This window comes from Mytilus edulis, chromosome 3, assembly GCF_963676685.1.
Source record: "Mytilus edulis chromosome 3, xbMytEdul2.2, whole genome shotgun sequence".
In the NCBI taxonomy this organism is placed as follows: domain Eukaryota; kingdom Metazoa; phylum Mollusca; class Bivalvia; order Mytilida; family Mytilidae; genus Mytilus; species Mytilus edulis.
Window position 1 is genome coordinate 41,579,510 of NC_092346.1, and position 13,337 is coordinate 41,592,846.

General features: G+C 33.6%; 1 protein-coding gene across 1 annotated transcript; it reads left to right on the forward strand.

Moving 5' to 3' along the window:
- Positions 1-1,109: 1,109 nt before the first annotated feature.
- LOC139514861 (optic atrophy 3 protein homolog) lies at positions 1,110-10,784 on the forward strand. Its single transcript, XM_071304459.1, has 2 exons — positions 1,110-1,274; positions 10,162-10,784. Exons 1-2 carry the CDS (start codon positions 1,145-1,147, stop codon positions 10,482-10,484), a joined length of 453 nt encoding a protein of 150 aa, XP_071160560.1. The 5' UTR covers positions 1,110-1,144; the 3' UTR covers positions 10,485-10,784.
- The last annotated feature ends 2,553 nt before the right edge of the window (positions 10,785-13,337 follow it).

The window sequence follows — 13,337 nt, forward strand, 5'->3', positions numbered from 1 at the left end:
CGATGTCAAATACATGGGGTTATTAAAATCTTTTATTTTTCATTTCCCAAACAAACAAAACATACGAAAACATCATTTTTTACCCTGGTAAAACAATAAAAACACAATCAGTCCTGTACTAAACAAACCTCAACAGTTCGGTGCCAAAAACACGTCATTTTAGGGAAACCCGATTAGTCCGCTGCCAAGCAATTTTAATAAAGCTTTAATATACGATATTTTAAGTTTTTGAATGCACACAAGTGGTTTTTTATTAGTTGTTATAGGCTTTAAACTAACTGTCAGTAATTGCGAGTTCTCTCATATCGAAGTTAGTGTCTTTTTGTTGTTGGGATTTACAAACACCCGGCCACGTCCACTGTGTTTCTGTTACCTTTTTTTTTGCCTTATATCGATCTGATGAGTTAAGTCATGTTCAATAATTTTTATAGTTTACTCATATGCTCTGCTGTTACATCAGTGTCTCAGGTTGGTGAGGGTTGGACGCCATCTAACATGTCCAAACCCGCCACTTTCTTAATGTGCCTGTCCCAAGTCAAATTCAATAGTTCAACTTGTCGTTTATTGCTGTTTATCGCTTTTCGTTACTGTTTTGCACATAAGTCAAGTCGTTAGTTTTCTGTTTTAATTGTTTTACATTTGCAATTTCGGGTACTTAATAGATGACTATGTGGTATGGGTTTTGCTCATTATTGAAATTCGTACGGTAGGTTGCAATGTTGGCATTTTTTTATAAAGTATAAGGGACAATCTCGTGAAGTTCCTGTGTTAAGTTGTCCGTTTGAATGATTGTATCATCATAATCAATCAGCAGTTTTTGTCCTTAGTATTACGGGCCTGACTTGTCTAAACTATACACAAGCCAACAAAGATTTGTTAACAAAGATGTTATTGGGCGATCGTTGGATATTTGTGTTACTTTAAATTGTGTCATATTATTTATTGAGAAAAATTAGAATTACAAAAAAAAAGTTGTCTTGGATCCTAGCCACATCTCTGATTCATATAGTCGAGGAGGGAGGATGAAATAAACTAAAGAACATCCTGCCGATTGATTGCAAAATTTAAGCGTCTGGTTAACCTAGACAACTAGCTAGTTCCCGGATATTAATTACTACAGTTCCACCTCAATGCAGACGAAAATATGGTATTGCCAATAGTTAAATTGGTTATTTTACTAGCCAGACAAATTACACGACCAGTTATACATAGACTTAGTGCATTGGCAAAGCGGAATCGAACGTTTCGTTCAGTTATTGTACCAATTGGTCAAGGTGAGAATTATATATTAACAATACACGCAAGTTTTCAAACTATTTTTTAAGGTTTAACCCTTTGTCTAAAATGGCTGCGTTTTCACCTCAAAATTAAGTCAGAGTAGAGACTAACCTATGTATATGGGAAAGTTTTAGGACATATACAATTCAAATTCAAATTTTATGCTTAAAAAATATTAAAACTAACCTGCAGTGTATTTTCGTCCCTACAAACGATGATAAAATTACAATTGAGTTTTACTTGATGAGATCCACTCAGTGAAACAGTTTCAATCTTCAATTATTGTTAGGTATCTGTTGTCCCTCTGTTGCCAACACTTTAAATCAATACAGTTTATTTCAATTATTACCTTTTTTGTATTTTGGCACCTCCCGTAGAAACAAAACAAAAAAAGTGCACCAACTCATAAGTCGAAAAGAAAATGACAAAGACAAACAACAGTATAAAAAAAAATTAAAAAAAAACAACTTAAGGCTGGGCAAGCCAACCCACCAAAAATTAGAAGTGAGGTCAGAAAAGTTATCTGATATTGTAGAAAAAGTCGAACCGACTTCTGTATGTTTTTCTCTCGGACATTTGGACTTGTTCTTATATAATTTACAGTTTCTTTTTAATACAACAGACAATGTGTTTTGATTTGCAGTCTAAAATGTCATTTATGTATGTTAATTTTTAATCTAAAATTGTGCGAAAAACTCAACAAAGGATTATTTTAATTTATGCTACACAACTATTTCATTTCATTATTTTTTTAATCCATTAATTTTTATAGCGTACATATATAATTATTTTCCGTTTTATCAGTTCTTGTTCCTGTGCATTTGACTTATAAGCTTTTTTTCTAGTGCATGTAGTTTAAAAGGCTTGGTTATCATACTGCAACCATTTATACAAACAAAGCAAGCAAGCCAACCAAACCTTTATGCTACCAGAACACACAGTAGGAAAAAAGCTGTACTCCGTTTTTCAATTACGGTCTATTGTAACTTTTTTAGTTATTTTTTAAGTGCTAATATTGTATGTTTGTGCAATTTGCCAACTTTATAATTATGTAATCTTAATTCTTTGGCAACCTGTCAACATTGTCTATCTTTATAATTTGTCGCCCGAAGTTGTATTCAGTCGGAGTCAGCCTTCTTAACTGACACCATCCGTTCATTAAAGTGAGAGAAAAAAAAATGCATACTTAAAGTCACCGATTGTATTCGGTCTACCAGTTTGTAAGCTAGTTTCGCCAGTGTGTTTATGTTTAAAAGGTAGGGGACCAGTCGTCGTAACTGTCTTTCGTTTTGGCATTTCGCTAGTTTTTGCAACAAAACCTGTTGTACTGTATCAAACATGTACTGTATCAAACATTCCAGTAACAACATCGTTGTCACAAACACCTAAAATGCATTTTAAATATCTAGAGCCTGCAATGCCATATTACTATGGTATATGCACAGGTTTGACAGATCTCAGAGATGAATTAAGATGAAAACACTGTTAGCCAAACTGTTGAAACTATGCACACTCTGTAACCTATCGTATCGAAGCTGTCTTTCGGTTAGTTTCATATCGAGAAAAACGATCGTGAAAGAATAAGTAACGGTGGTCAAGCATAGTAATTGGATCGTGAAAGGTCTGGTATCGGTTCGTGAAATCAGTTTCGTACAATTCAACTGTAAAATCTGTGAAAACCACCGTTGTATTATCAGCCTGCAGAAAACACCAGAAAAACGAATTATGTCTGTTCAAATTGTTGAATCTTTTATAATAATATGCTCTTAGATAAAAGAAAAAATGCAGTACAGTAAAACGGAACTGTTTTTTTCCTTGAAAATGTATTTAGATTATTATTTGAGGATTTTGCTGATTTTTTTCCTTCAAAATTAATCATGAAAGATAAGGCAACGCTTTATTGTGATCGTGAAAGAAGTGCGCGACCAGACAAGACTGTAAAAGTCTTTCTAAAAATCGAAGGCCGTACGCTGACCCATAAATCCTTGCATTTACGTGCTTTGGTCTCTAGTGGGTACGTATAGGACATATTGGCAATCATACCACATCTTCTATTTTCTATATTTATCATTAGAAAATTCAATTTCGTTAATCATTGATGTACTTTAATTGATTGAAAAATATGATATCTTTATATATATGAACCTTTTCTGAAGTTGACACATGACCGAGGCAAAATCCCTTTGATCTTACTGTGGCATAATCTGGATAATGCACAGGTCAGGTGTGCATTAACTACTCCATTTATTGCACAGGTCACGTGTACTTCACACGTCCTTGACAGATTCTAATTGTACAGTAATTTACGTTTGTTGATTTCATTGCTACTACAAATATTTGTCTTTCTCCATTTTGTAAGAAATATCAAATGGATACATGTATCTATATTCGGACATAAAAATCTGTCACTTGATAAAACATCAGAATAGAAAACATACAAACCAAATGTAGTAGCATTACAATCAACAAAATAAAAATCTAAATAAGAAAAAAAAAACAAAACAAAAACAAAAACCACAGGTTGTTATTACGGGGCGCCGAATGGGACTCTTGTGGTTTTGTACTCAAAATTCAATTTTGTACGGACAAAAGTGACTTTTGTTCAACAAAAATAAGTTCAGTTTAACAAAATTTGTATCATACTACAAATTTAAAATTTGTCATACAAAATTATCTATCAGCGAACAAAAGTCACTTTTGTCATGACAAAATTCATTTTTGTTACACAGACTTGAATTTTGTTACCTAATTTGAAAATTGGGCGACAAAAGTCAATTTTGTATTCAAATTAGTTTAGTTTGGTTTCTGTGAACTAATTTGCATACAAAATCGACTTTTGTTACACAAAATTGACAAAAATGAATTTTGTCTCAACAAAATTGACAAAATTGACTTTTGTCTCAACAAAATTGACAAAATTGAATTTTGTCTCAACAAAATTGACAAAATTGACTTTTGTCTCAACAAAATTGACAAAATTGAATTTTGTCTTAACAAAATTGACAAAATTGACTTTTGCCTCAACAAAATTGACAAAATTGACTTTTGTCTCAACAAAATTGACAAAATTGACTTTTGTGAGACAAAATTGACTTTTGTCTCAACAAAATTGACAAAATTGACTTTTGTCTCAACAAAATTGACAAATTGAATTTTGTCTCAACAAAATTGATTTTTGTCTCACGAAAGTCAATTTTGTCTCACGAAAGTCAATTTTGTCGTCACAAAAATGAATTTTGTCGTCACAAAATTGACTTTTGTCTCAACAAAATTGACAAAATTGACTATTGTCTCAACAAAATTAACAAAATTGACTTTTGTCTCAACAAAATTAACAAAATTGACTTTTGTCTCAACAAAATTAACAAAATTGACTTTTGTCTCAACAAAATTGATTTTTGTCTCAACAAAATTGACAGAATTGACTTTTGTCTCAACAAAATTGACAGAATTGACTTTTGTCTCAACAAAATTAACAAAATTGACTTTTGTCTCAACAAAATTGACAAAATTGAATTTTGTCTCACAAAAGTCAATTTTGTCTCACAAAAGTTAATTTTGTCTCACAAAAGTCAATTTTGTCTCACAAAATTGAATCTTACCTCACACAATTGACTTTTGTGATTTAATTTCCATATCAGGTAACAAAAGTCAATTTTGTATGCACATATTTGCATACCTTTTAGACAAAATTGACTTTTGTCATGACAAATATGAATTTTGTCTACAAAAATGAATTTTGTCTACACAAATGAATTTTGTCATCACAAAATTGAAGTTCTCACAAAACAAGTCTGTAGCACATAGTTTTGTAAGACAAAAATGATTTTGTTATGACAGAATTGAATTTTGTACAAAACCACAAGAGTCCCATTCGGCGCCCCGTAGTTATTATACTCAAATTATTTTTCCATCAATAGAAAATAATTGTCATTAAAAAAAATGAAAAATCCGCAGGTCTTTTGTAGGTACGAACAGCCTTTTCACTCCTGTTACCTGTTCTTTCCATTATCATCAGCTCACTGACTCCTGCTTAGTACAATCTAGTTGCAAGTTTTCTTTTTCCCGATTGGTTACTAAAATTCCCCTTTAATTCTCCCTTTTGGCATATTGTCTTCATAAGTGACCCTAATCTATTAGCACCCAGTATGTGGTCAAACTTAACAGAACCATCTGATAAAACAGGTTTACGATAAAAAGGACTACTAACAGATTTTATAAATTTCATATATTGTATCACATACATCTGATACGAGTCAAGTATCTGAAATCCTTCTCTAAATATTGTCTGACAGATTTTGGTGCAATAAAGCGATGGCGTAGCCCTCCCATTGTACGTTTTTTTGTCCTAATTCCGGAATTCAATATAGTTTTCGTTATCATCTTCTAAATGTAAAATTGTGAAATTTGCAAATTACGGTGCTCGTCGCGACCTCGTAGACCAAAATATTTACAGTTGTAGAAAAACAGTATGCAGTAAACTTTCGGATGAATGACCACCAAACACAGACTTGTCCCATAATATTTCTTCCTGTTCAACTGAAATCGGATCTGCTTGTTTAACATTTATACCATACCAATCTGATGTTAACTGTTTTCATCTGTGCGTCAAGTATTTGTCTAAACCTCAGAAATCTGTCATCAGACTCGTTCAAAAAGTTAAGATTAGAAACACCTTGTGACTGCATTCCTCTTAGAAGTCCAATTACAAGAAGATAAAGTGTTTTTGCGGGATATTTCTGTCCCTTCTTTTTTTGCGAACTTCTATTTCCCTAAAATGCTGTAAATATCTTGAACAGACAAATAATTCAGGTTTGGCATAATTAAACCACTACCAATTTTAGAATTCTTCCAGTCTTCATAGACATTAATTGACCATTTTGTGGCTTTCTTGGTGTTTTTGTTCTCGGTATCTTCAATAAGTGTATCAATTTCATGGTCTGTCATTTCTGAAAACCTTGATTCGACTCCTAATCCCTGTTCTACAGGTTTTTCATCCTGAAAAAAGATAATATCACACATGGAACAGGCCAAATCCGGCAGTGGCAAATATTTCATGAATATTCCGGATGAGAATAATTAAACAATAAATCTAGTCGGAAGTTTCCGCAAATAATTATATCAAGGGTCCAAGTAGCGTATCCAGAATTTTTTTATTAAAGGTGGAGGGGTGACTGACCTTAAATGAGGGGGCGCTCGTCATGTTTCAGTGATTCTCTATATAATTAACCAAATGTTCCCCACCATAGGGGGACTTGGGACCCCTACCTTGGGTCCGTCTATGGGTCCACACCTCAAATAATGCAATAATGGGTCTGCGCGTGGCAGATAATTCTAAAAAAAAACACGTACCTGGATGTTTTGGATCTTTCCGTTTTCCAAAGAAACTTGCAACCATAGATCTAAGTCTAGTCCTAGGTCAAATGAAACAGCTGAGGTGTCGATTAAATCTCAAGATGCATTCTCATCCATCACACTACTAGGGAACTCTCCAAAAAAAGTCCTCTATATTTACATTTCTCAGTTCAATATCATCCTCCAATGTTTCTAATACTTGTGATCAATTCATATCGTTCTGCAAAATTCATGCCATGAAATCCATCCATTTCAGTTTCTTGTTAGGCAGATGTGATTCATGTGGGAAAATTGTTGACGTCATGTGTTAAAACAGTTATTGGCCAATCCAATCGGTATATGTAATTTAATTTGCACAGCTCGAGATGACACAATAACCCGAACTCCTACGTCTTTTGGGTTAAACAGGATCACTGGACAGCTGTGCAAATTAAATGACATATACCGACTTGCTTGGTCAATAACTATAACATATGGAAATAACGTGCACATGCTTTTAACCTAATTTTTGTCGAGCCTGCAACTTTTGTTGCAGAAAGCTCGACATAGGGATAGTGATCCGGCGGCGGCGGCTACGGCGGTGTTAGCTAACTTCTTAAAAGCTTTATATTTTAGAAGGTGGAAGACCTGGATGCTTCATACTTTGTATATAGATGCCTCATGTTACGAAGTTTCCGTCAGTCACATGTCCAATGTCCTTGACCTCATTTTCATGGTTCAGTGACCACTTGAAAAAAAAGTTCAGATTTTTTGTAATGTTGAATAGGATAACTATATTTGATATGTGCGTACCTTTCAAGGTCCTCATGTCTGTCAGACAGTTTTCACTTGACCTTGACCTCATTTCATGGATCAGTGAACAAGGTTAAGTTTTGGTGGTCAAGTCCATATCTCAGATACTACAAGCAATAGGGCTAGTATATTCGGTGTGTGGAAGGACTGTAAGGTGTACATGTCCAACTGGCAGGTGTCATCTGACCTTGACCTCATTTTCATGGTTCAGTGGTTATAGTTAAATTTTTGTGTTTTGGTCTGTTTTTCTCATACTATATGCAATAGGTCTATATTTGTTGTATGGAATGATTGTAAGGTGTACCTATCTAGCGGGCAGATGTCATGTGACCTTGACCTCATTTTCATGGTTCAGTGGTCAAAGTTAAGTTTTTGAGTTTTGGTCTTTTTATCTAATACTATATGCCATAGGTCATCTATATTTGGTGTATGGAAATATTTTATGATCTTTATGTCAGTCGCGCAGGTTTTATTTGACCGTGACCTCATTTTCACGGTTCATTGCACAGTGTTAAGTTTTTGTGTTTTGGTCTATTTTTCTTAAACTATAAGTAATAGGTCAACTATATATGTTGTATAGAAGCATTGTTAGCTGTACATGTCTGCCTGGCATGGTTCATCTGACCTTGACCTCATTTTTAAGGTTCATTGGTCTTTGTTTAGTTATCTTGGACTTGGTTAATGTTAAGTTTATGTGACAGTTGTATTAAAGCTTAGCTTTATACTTAGGACTATCAACATAATATCAATGATTAGTATAGAAGGCGAGACATTTCAGCGTGTGCACTCTTGTTTTTAAAGATACACATATCAACTCATATTGTTATCAGTTTTCACTGAAAAGACAAGAATGACAACCAAGATGATAAAGCCAATATGAGTCTAACTTGCAAAAATAAGTATCTTTGTTTCTACATATAATGTTAAATGCATTTCCGAATGTGGAAAGCAAAAGAGGGTCTCGTAGAAAGGTGGTCTTCCCTGGAAATACATTGGATGTGTGCAAATTGATATACGTCACAGTACTAAAACCAGATGATGAAAATTTCAACGTGGTACGTACTTCGAGTGTTGTGGAATCAATTGTAAATTTATCATCTTTTGAATTTTGTTCTATTCCCGATTGTAAAATATCTTGATTCGCTTGCTTGAGGATGTATAACAGAAGACTCTTATCTTGCAGACAAAAACGGTGTCGCTAAGTTGGAGATAATTATTAATCATATTTTGTTTTTGCAGTTTTTATTGTATGTATCTTCAAAAATATTTTTCCTCTAAAGGGATTGTCACTTTTACGCTAACGACGCAATACCTAGTAATAATAGCTAACTATGATGGTCGGTTATTGCCATTTCACGTTTTCGCGTTTTCGCGATTTCGACTCTTTCTTCCGTATTCCATAGAGCGGAAACACGAAAACGGAAAGTCGAAAATGAGAAAACGCGAACGTCCAATCGCGATATAGTTTCACTTCTTGTTTTTGCGTTTTCAAGATTTTGTGTTTTCGTGTTTTCGTGTACTATTAATTTTTACAACGGGTACTTATGTAATATGATACAATAAATATAAATCAATTGTTTAACAAAACCCCATTGTAAAGGGTTTATTCCCTTCAAAACATGACTGGTTGTTACGTTTATTTCATGGTATGTTTCATGGTATGTTTGTTTGTTTTTGCAATTTTCCTGCTTACTTTGCTCGTTTGTTTTATTTTTTCAATGAATGTCTTAATGTCTACGGGAAAATTGTTCATATGACAAGGAGAAAAAAAACAGTCTTGGAAACAATTTATAAATTGGTCGTAAATGGCTGTGTCCCAGCATTCAGTATAACTGCGATATATATAACTCTTACATTGGTAGTGTGTGTCCTTAGTATTTTTTTATTTTTTTTTATTATATCGATTTGATGAATCAATAGAAATAAGAAGATGTGATATGAGTGCCAATGAGACAACTCTCCATTCAATTCAGCTGTCAGTTACCGTCTGCTCTTATCTTGTACTGTAACACCACTGTCCCAGCCTAATGGAGGATTGGGCGCTCGCAATAAGACATATAACCCAGCTTCATATTGTGTGTGCCTGTCTGAAGTCAGTAGCCTAATACTCAGTGATTCAGATCTTAACTGTGAAGACAAGGATGCATTATCCTAATAAAAAGCATAAACTTTTACACGACTTCTGCATGCCAATATTAAGGTACAGTACTGAATTCTGGAGTACAAATAGATCATATGGATATGATGTTTGATAATATTTTGTGTGTTTTCTGACAAAAGCGTTTTCTGTGACTTTTTCCCTATAGTGTTCTATGTTAAAGTAAAATTATGTCTTGAGAATTTATGATATACGAACATTGCTTTCTGTTGCAAATGTTTCTCCACCAATTACGCATTACTACAATTGAAATCATCGTCGAGACCATAACGCCTTTAACAATGAGATATACATTCTTTTGAATGGTTTTACACTAGTAATTTTTTAGGCCCTTTATAGCTTGCTGTTCTGTGTGAGCAAAAGTTCCGTGTTGAAAGCCGCACTTTGATATACAATGGTTTACTTTAACAAATTGTGACATGGATGGAGAGTTGTCTTATTGGAACTCATACCATATCTTATAATATTAATGTAATAAATATAGGTTCCTTGTAGCCTCCGTTTTAAACTGGTCACTATTTAATTCAGATAAAACTCTTTATCAGTTTTCATTTGCTTTTTATTGTTTTTTTCTCCAGGGTATCACTCAATGGATTTGACATCACAAAGTAAATTATTTGGTGTTGATACACAAACACGAGTAGAACCATTATCAACAGATGAAGCGATGAATTTAGGGTCCAAACTACTTGGAGAAGTATTAGTTTATGGAGTCTCGGCATCATTTCTACTTTATGAATACCACAAGTCATCACGAAAAGAAAAGATCAAGGCAGAAAACAGACAGAATGAAAATGTAGAGCTCCAAGGAAAGATACAGGAGTATTGGGAGATAACAGAAGCAGAAATTGAACAACTGAGAAGAAAAATATTTGAATTAGAGGCCAAACATCGCAGTTAAGAAAATATACTGACCTCCCAAAAACCAAGATAATGTTTGGTACAAGAAAATATTCTTATTTATTTTGGTGCTTATACTCTTTTTCGTGTATGCTTTTTGGAAACTGTATAACAAAACTTTTAAACTAGTGCCAACATTTTTACCGAAGCAACGAGTAGTCATCAATGTTGTTAAGATCAACTGTTTTTTGTAACAATGTTTCATCATATTAGTTATAAACAGAGACACAGAGCAGTATTTGTAACTAAACATGACCATTTTTATAAATTAACTGTTTACATAAGTATAAATTGGTCGAAATACTTAGGATTTTCTTATCCCAGGCATAGGTTAGCTTAATCGTATTCAGCACAACGTTTTGAAATTTTGGGTCATCAGTGCCTTCAAACTAGATACCTGTTTGGCTTTCTGAACTATCGGAGCGTCACCGGTGAGCTTTATGCAGACGAAACGCGCGTCTGGTGTATCAAACTCAAATTCTTGTACCTTTGATAACTATTAACAATTAGCCTTTTAATTACTAGTATATACCCTCCTGAAACAATTTTTTTGTGGGGAATATATAGAAATCACAATGTCTGTTTGTTTATATAATTGTACTTATTTCGGTCCAATGCATTGAAATTGGAACTCGTCATTAACGATTAGTCTGGCATTTATAAAAAATGACAAAACATGAAGAAAACTACCCAGGATATGCATACAGGAAAAATCATTCTAGTTCATTAACCTTGCTTTTGCTCGAATACTGTTTGTTTCTCTAAACCAATCATGTCTGCCAAATTTAACAGGTTTTGTTATAACTTTGAAATTTCAGCCTCATCAAATGATTAGACAATCTTACTGTATACGATTTAAATACTACAATTTCATTCAGTCTTGTACTTTTTTTCGTAATATCCGATATATCATGGTTTCTGATGACGCTGTTTTAGAATTGCTCCTACTACTGGACGTCATGAACGCAAACCAACTTCTTTTACATGTAGACTATTGCTATTCCATTCTCAATTTTATTGCGTACAGATTGGGCGGATATCCTTGGATTATGTCTTCCAGGTGTTTGTCTTGCGATAATTGTAGCTGGCAAAAACCAATCCCTAAGGTGAGTGAATCTTATTCGACGGTCTAGGCGTAACGTCGTTTCTCATGGACGTCCACTACGTCGCCTTTCATTAGAGGACCCAGTCTGTCTTAAACGACTCATTAATCTTGTTATTGTCAATTTGGAAACACCAAAATTGTTTGCAACGTCAATATGGCGCATACCTGCTTGTACCATTCCCACTGCTCTATCACACTATTTTTGGCATAGACGTGGCTTTTTTGAATGTCACCTTCAATCACCTTTTGTTTATCTGTGTTGACCGGATATTTAATCACCCTCATTAAATTTAAAACCCGTGTTCGGACGACATAAATGTGGTTCCACTCAAAATTCAAAAATATGCTAAAATGACGTTATTTTCCGGTAAAACAAAAACAAAAGTGCAGTAACCTACGGACTTATGACTCTTTTCAAAGGAGAAGGTTCAGTAAGCCCCCTTTTTGGCCCCAAAATATAGCAGTTTTAGAAAATTGTGAATATGTAGTCGTGAAGATATTTATTTAAAAGTAAAATGCTTCTGCTACATAAATATGGGCTGTTTATGACAATACAATGCATATATATCGAGTATTTAGCATCATTAAGTCATGCTAAATTACTGAAATCTTCAAAATTTTAGCATTTTAGTTATATTTTAGACGGTTGTCGTCTTAAATGAAAGTGGCCGCATTCGTGTTCATCCATAATATTGAAATATAAGTTGTATTTGATGATAATACATAATATATATAAAGGTTGAGGATGAACACGGATGCGGCCATTTTTATTTTTGACAAAAACCATCTGAAAAGTGACGATTTTTGGCATATTTGATAGATTTTTCATATTTAAGCTTCAATCGGAGCGTTTTTAATGACTTAATCAGTTAAAATCTTTCACATAAACTAATTGAATCAATTGAAATAGACACTAAAGTGTTTAAAACGTGTCTAAAATCTTTCGTTAGATGAACTTGAAAATTGAGGCCGAAATCAGCCCTTACCGGCCCTACTCCTTTACAACTAGTCGCAATAATAATTTTTTGTTAAAACAATTGGGTATCGTATCTTTTTTTGTCTAGTATATAATGAATAAAAGCAACAGTAGTATTCCGTTGTCCAAAAGTCATAAATCGATTGAGAGAAATCAAATCCGGGTTACAAACTATAATCGAGGGAACACATCAACTATAAAAGAATAACAAATAACAGGAACAACAGGAACACTGAAGTGCAACATAAACAAACGCCAACATACATAGAAACTAACAATTTGAGATATTTTATAAGATATTTGCCAACTATATTTGGTGCATACTTGGATAGTTATAATGTATATATGTCTATCTGATTGGATTACTTTGACCTTTATTGCATTTTGAAGGTTCAAATGACTGTTAAGTTTTTGTGGTTTGGTCCGTCTCTCAGATACCATAATAGTTATGAAAGGTTCCAAGATTATAATTTAGTACGCCAGACGCGCGTTTCGTCTTTATAAGACTCATCAGTGACGCTCATATCAAAATAGTTATAAAGCCAAACAAGTACAAAGTTGAAGAGCATTGATGATTCAAATTTCTAAAAAGTTGTGGCAAATACAATTTATGTCAACTATATTTCGAGTATAATTGAAAGATATTACAGTGCATGTATCTGTCTAAAATGGTTTATCTGGCATTGACCTCTTTTTCATGATTTATTTTACCAATGTTACGTATTGCTGTTTAGTTCATTTCTCGGATACTAAATGTAACACAAATACCTAGC

Excerpts from the sequence above, each read along its gene's own strand:
- LOC139514861 (XM_071304459.1), top strand. The coding sequence starts at position 1,145 with ATGGTATTGCCAATAGTTAAATTGGTTATTTTACTAGCCAGACAAATT. Across the intron at positions 1,275-10,161 it reads TATTGTACCAATTGGTCAAG|GGTATCACTCAATGGATTTG; the intron begins GTGAGAATTATA and ends TTTTTTCTCCAG.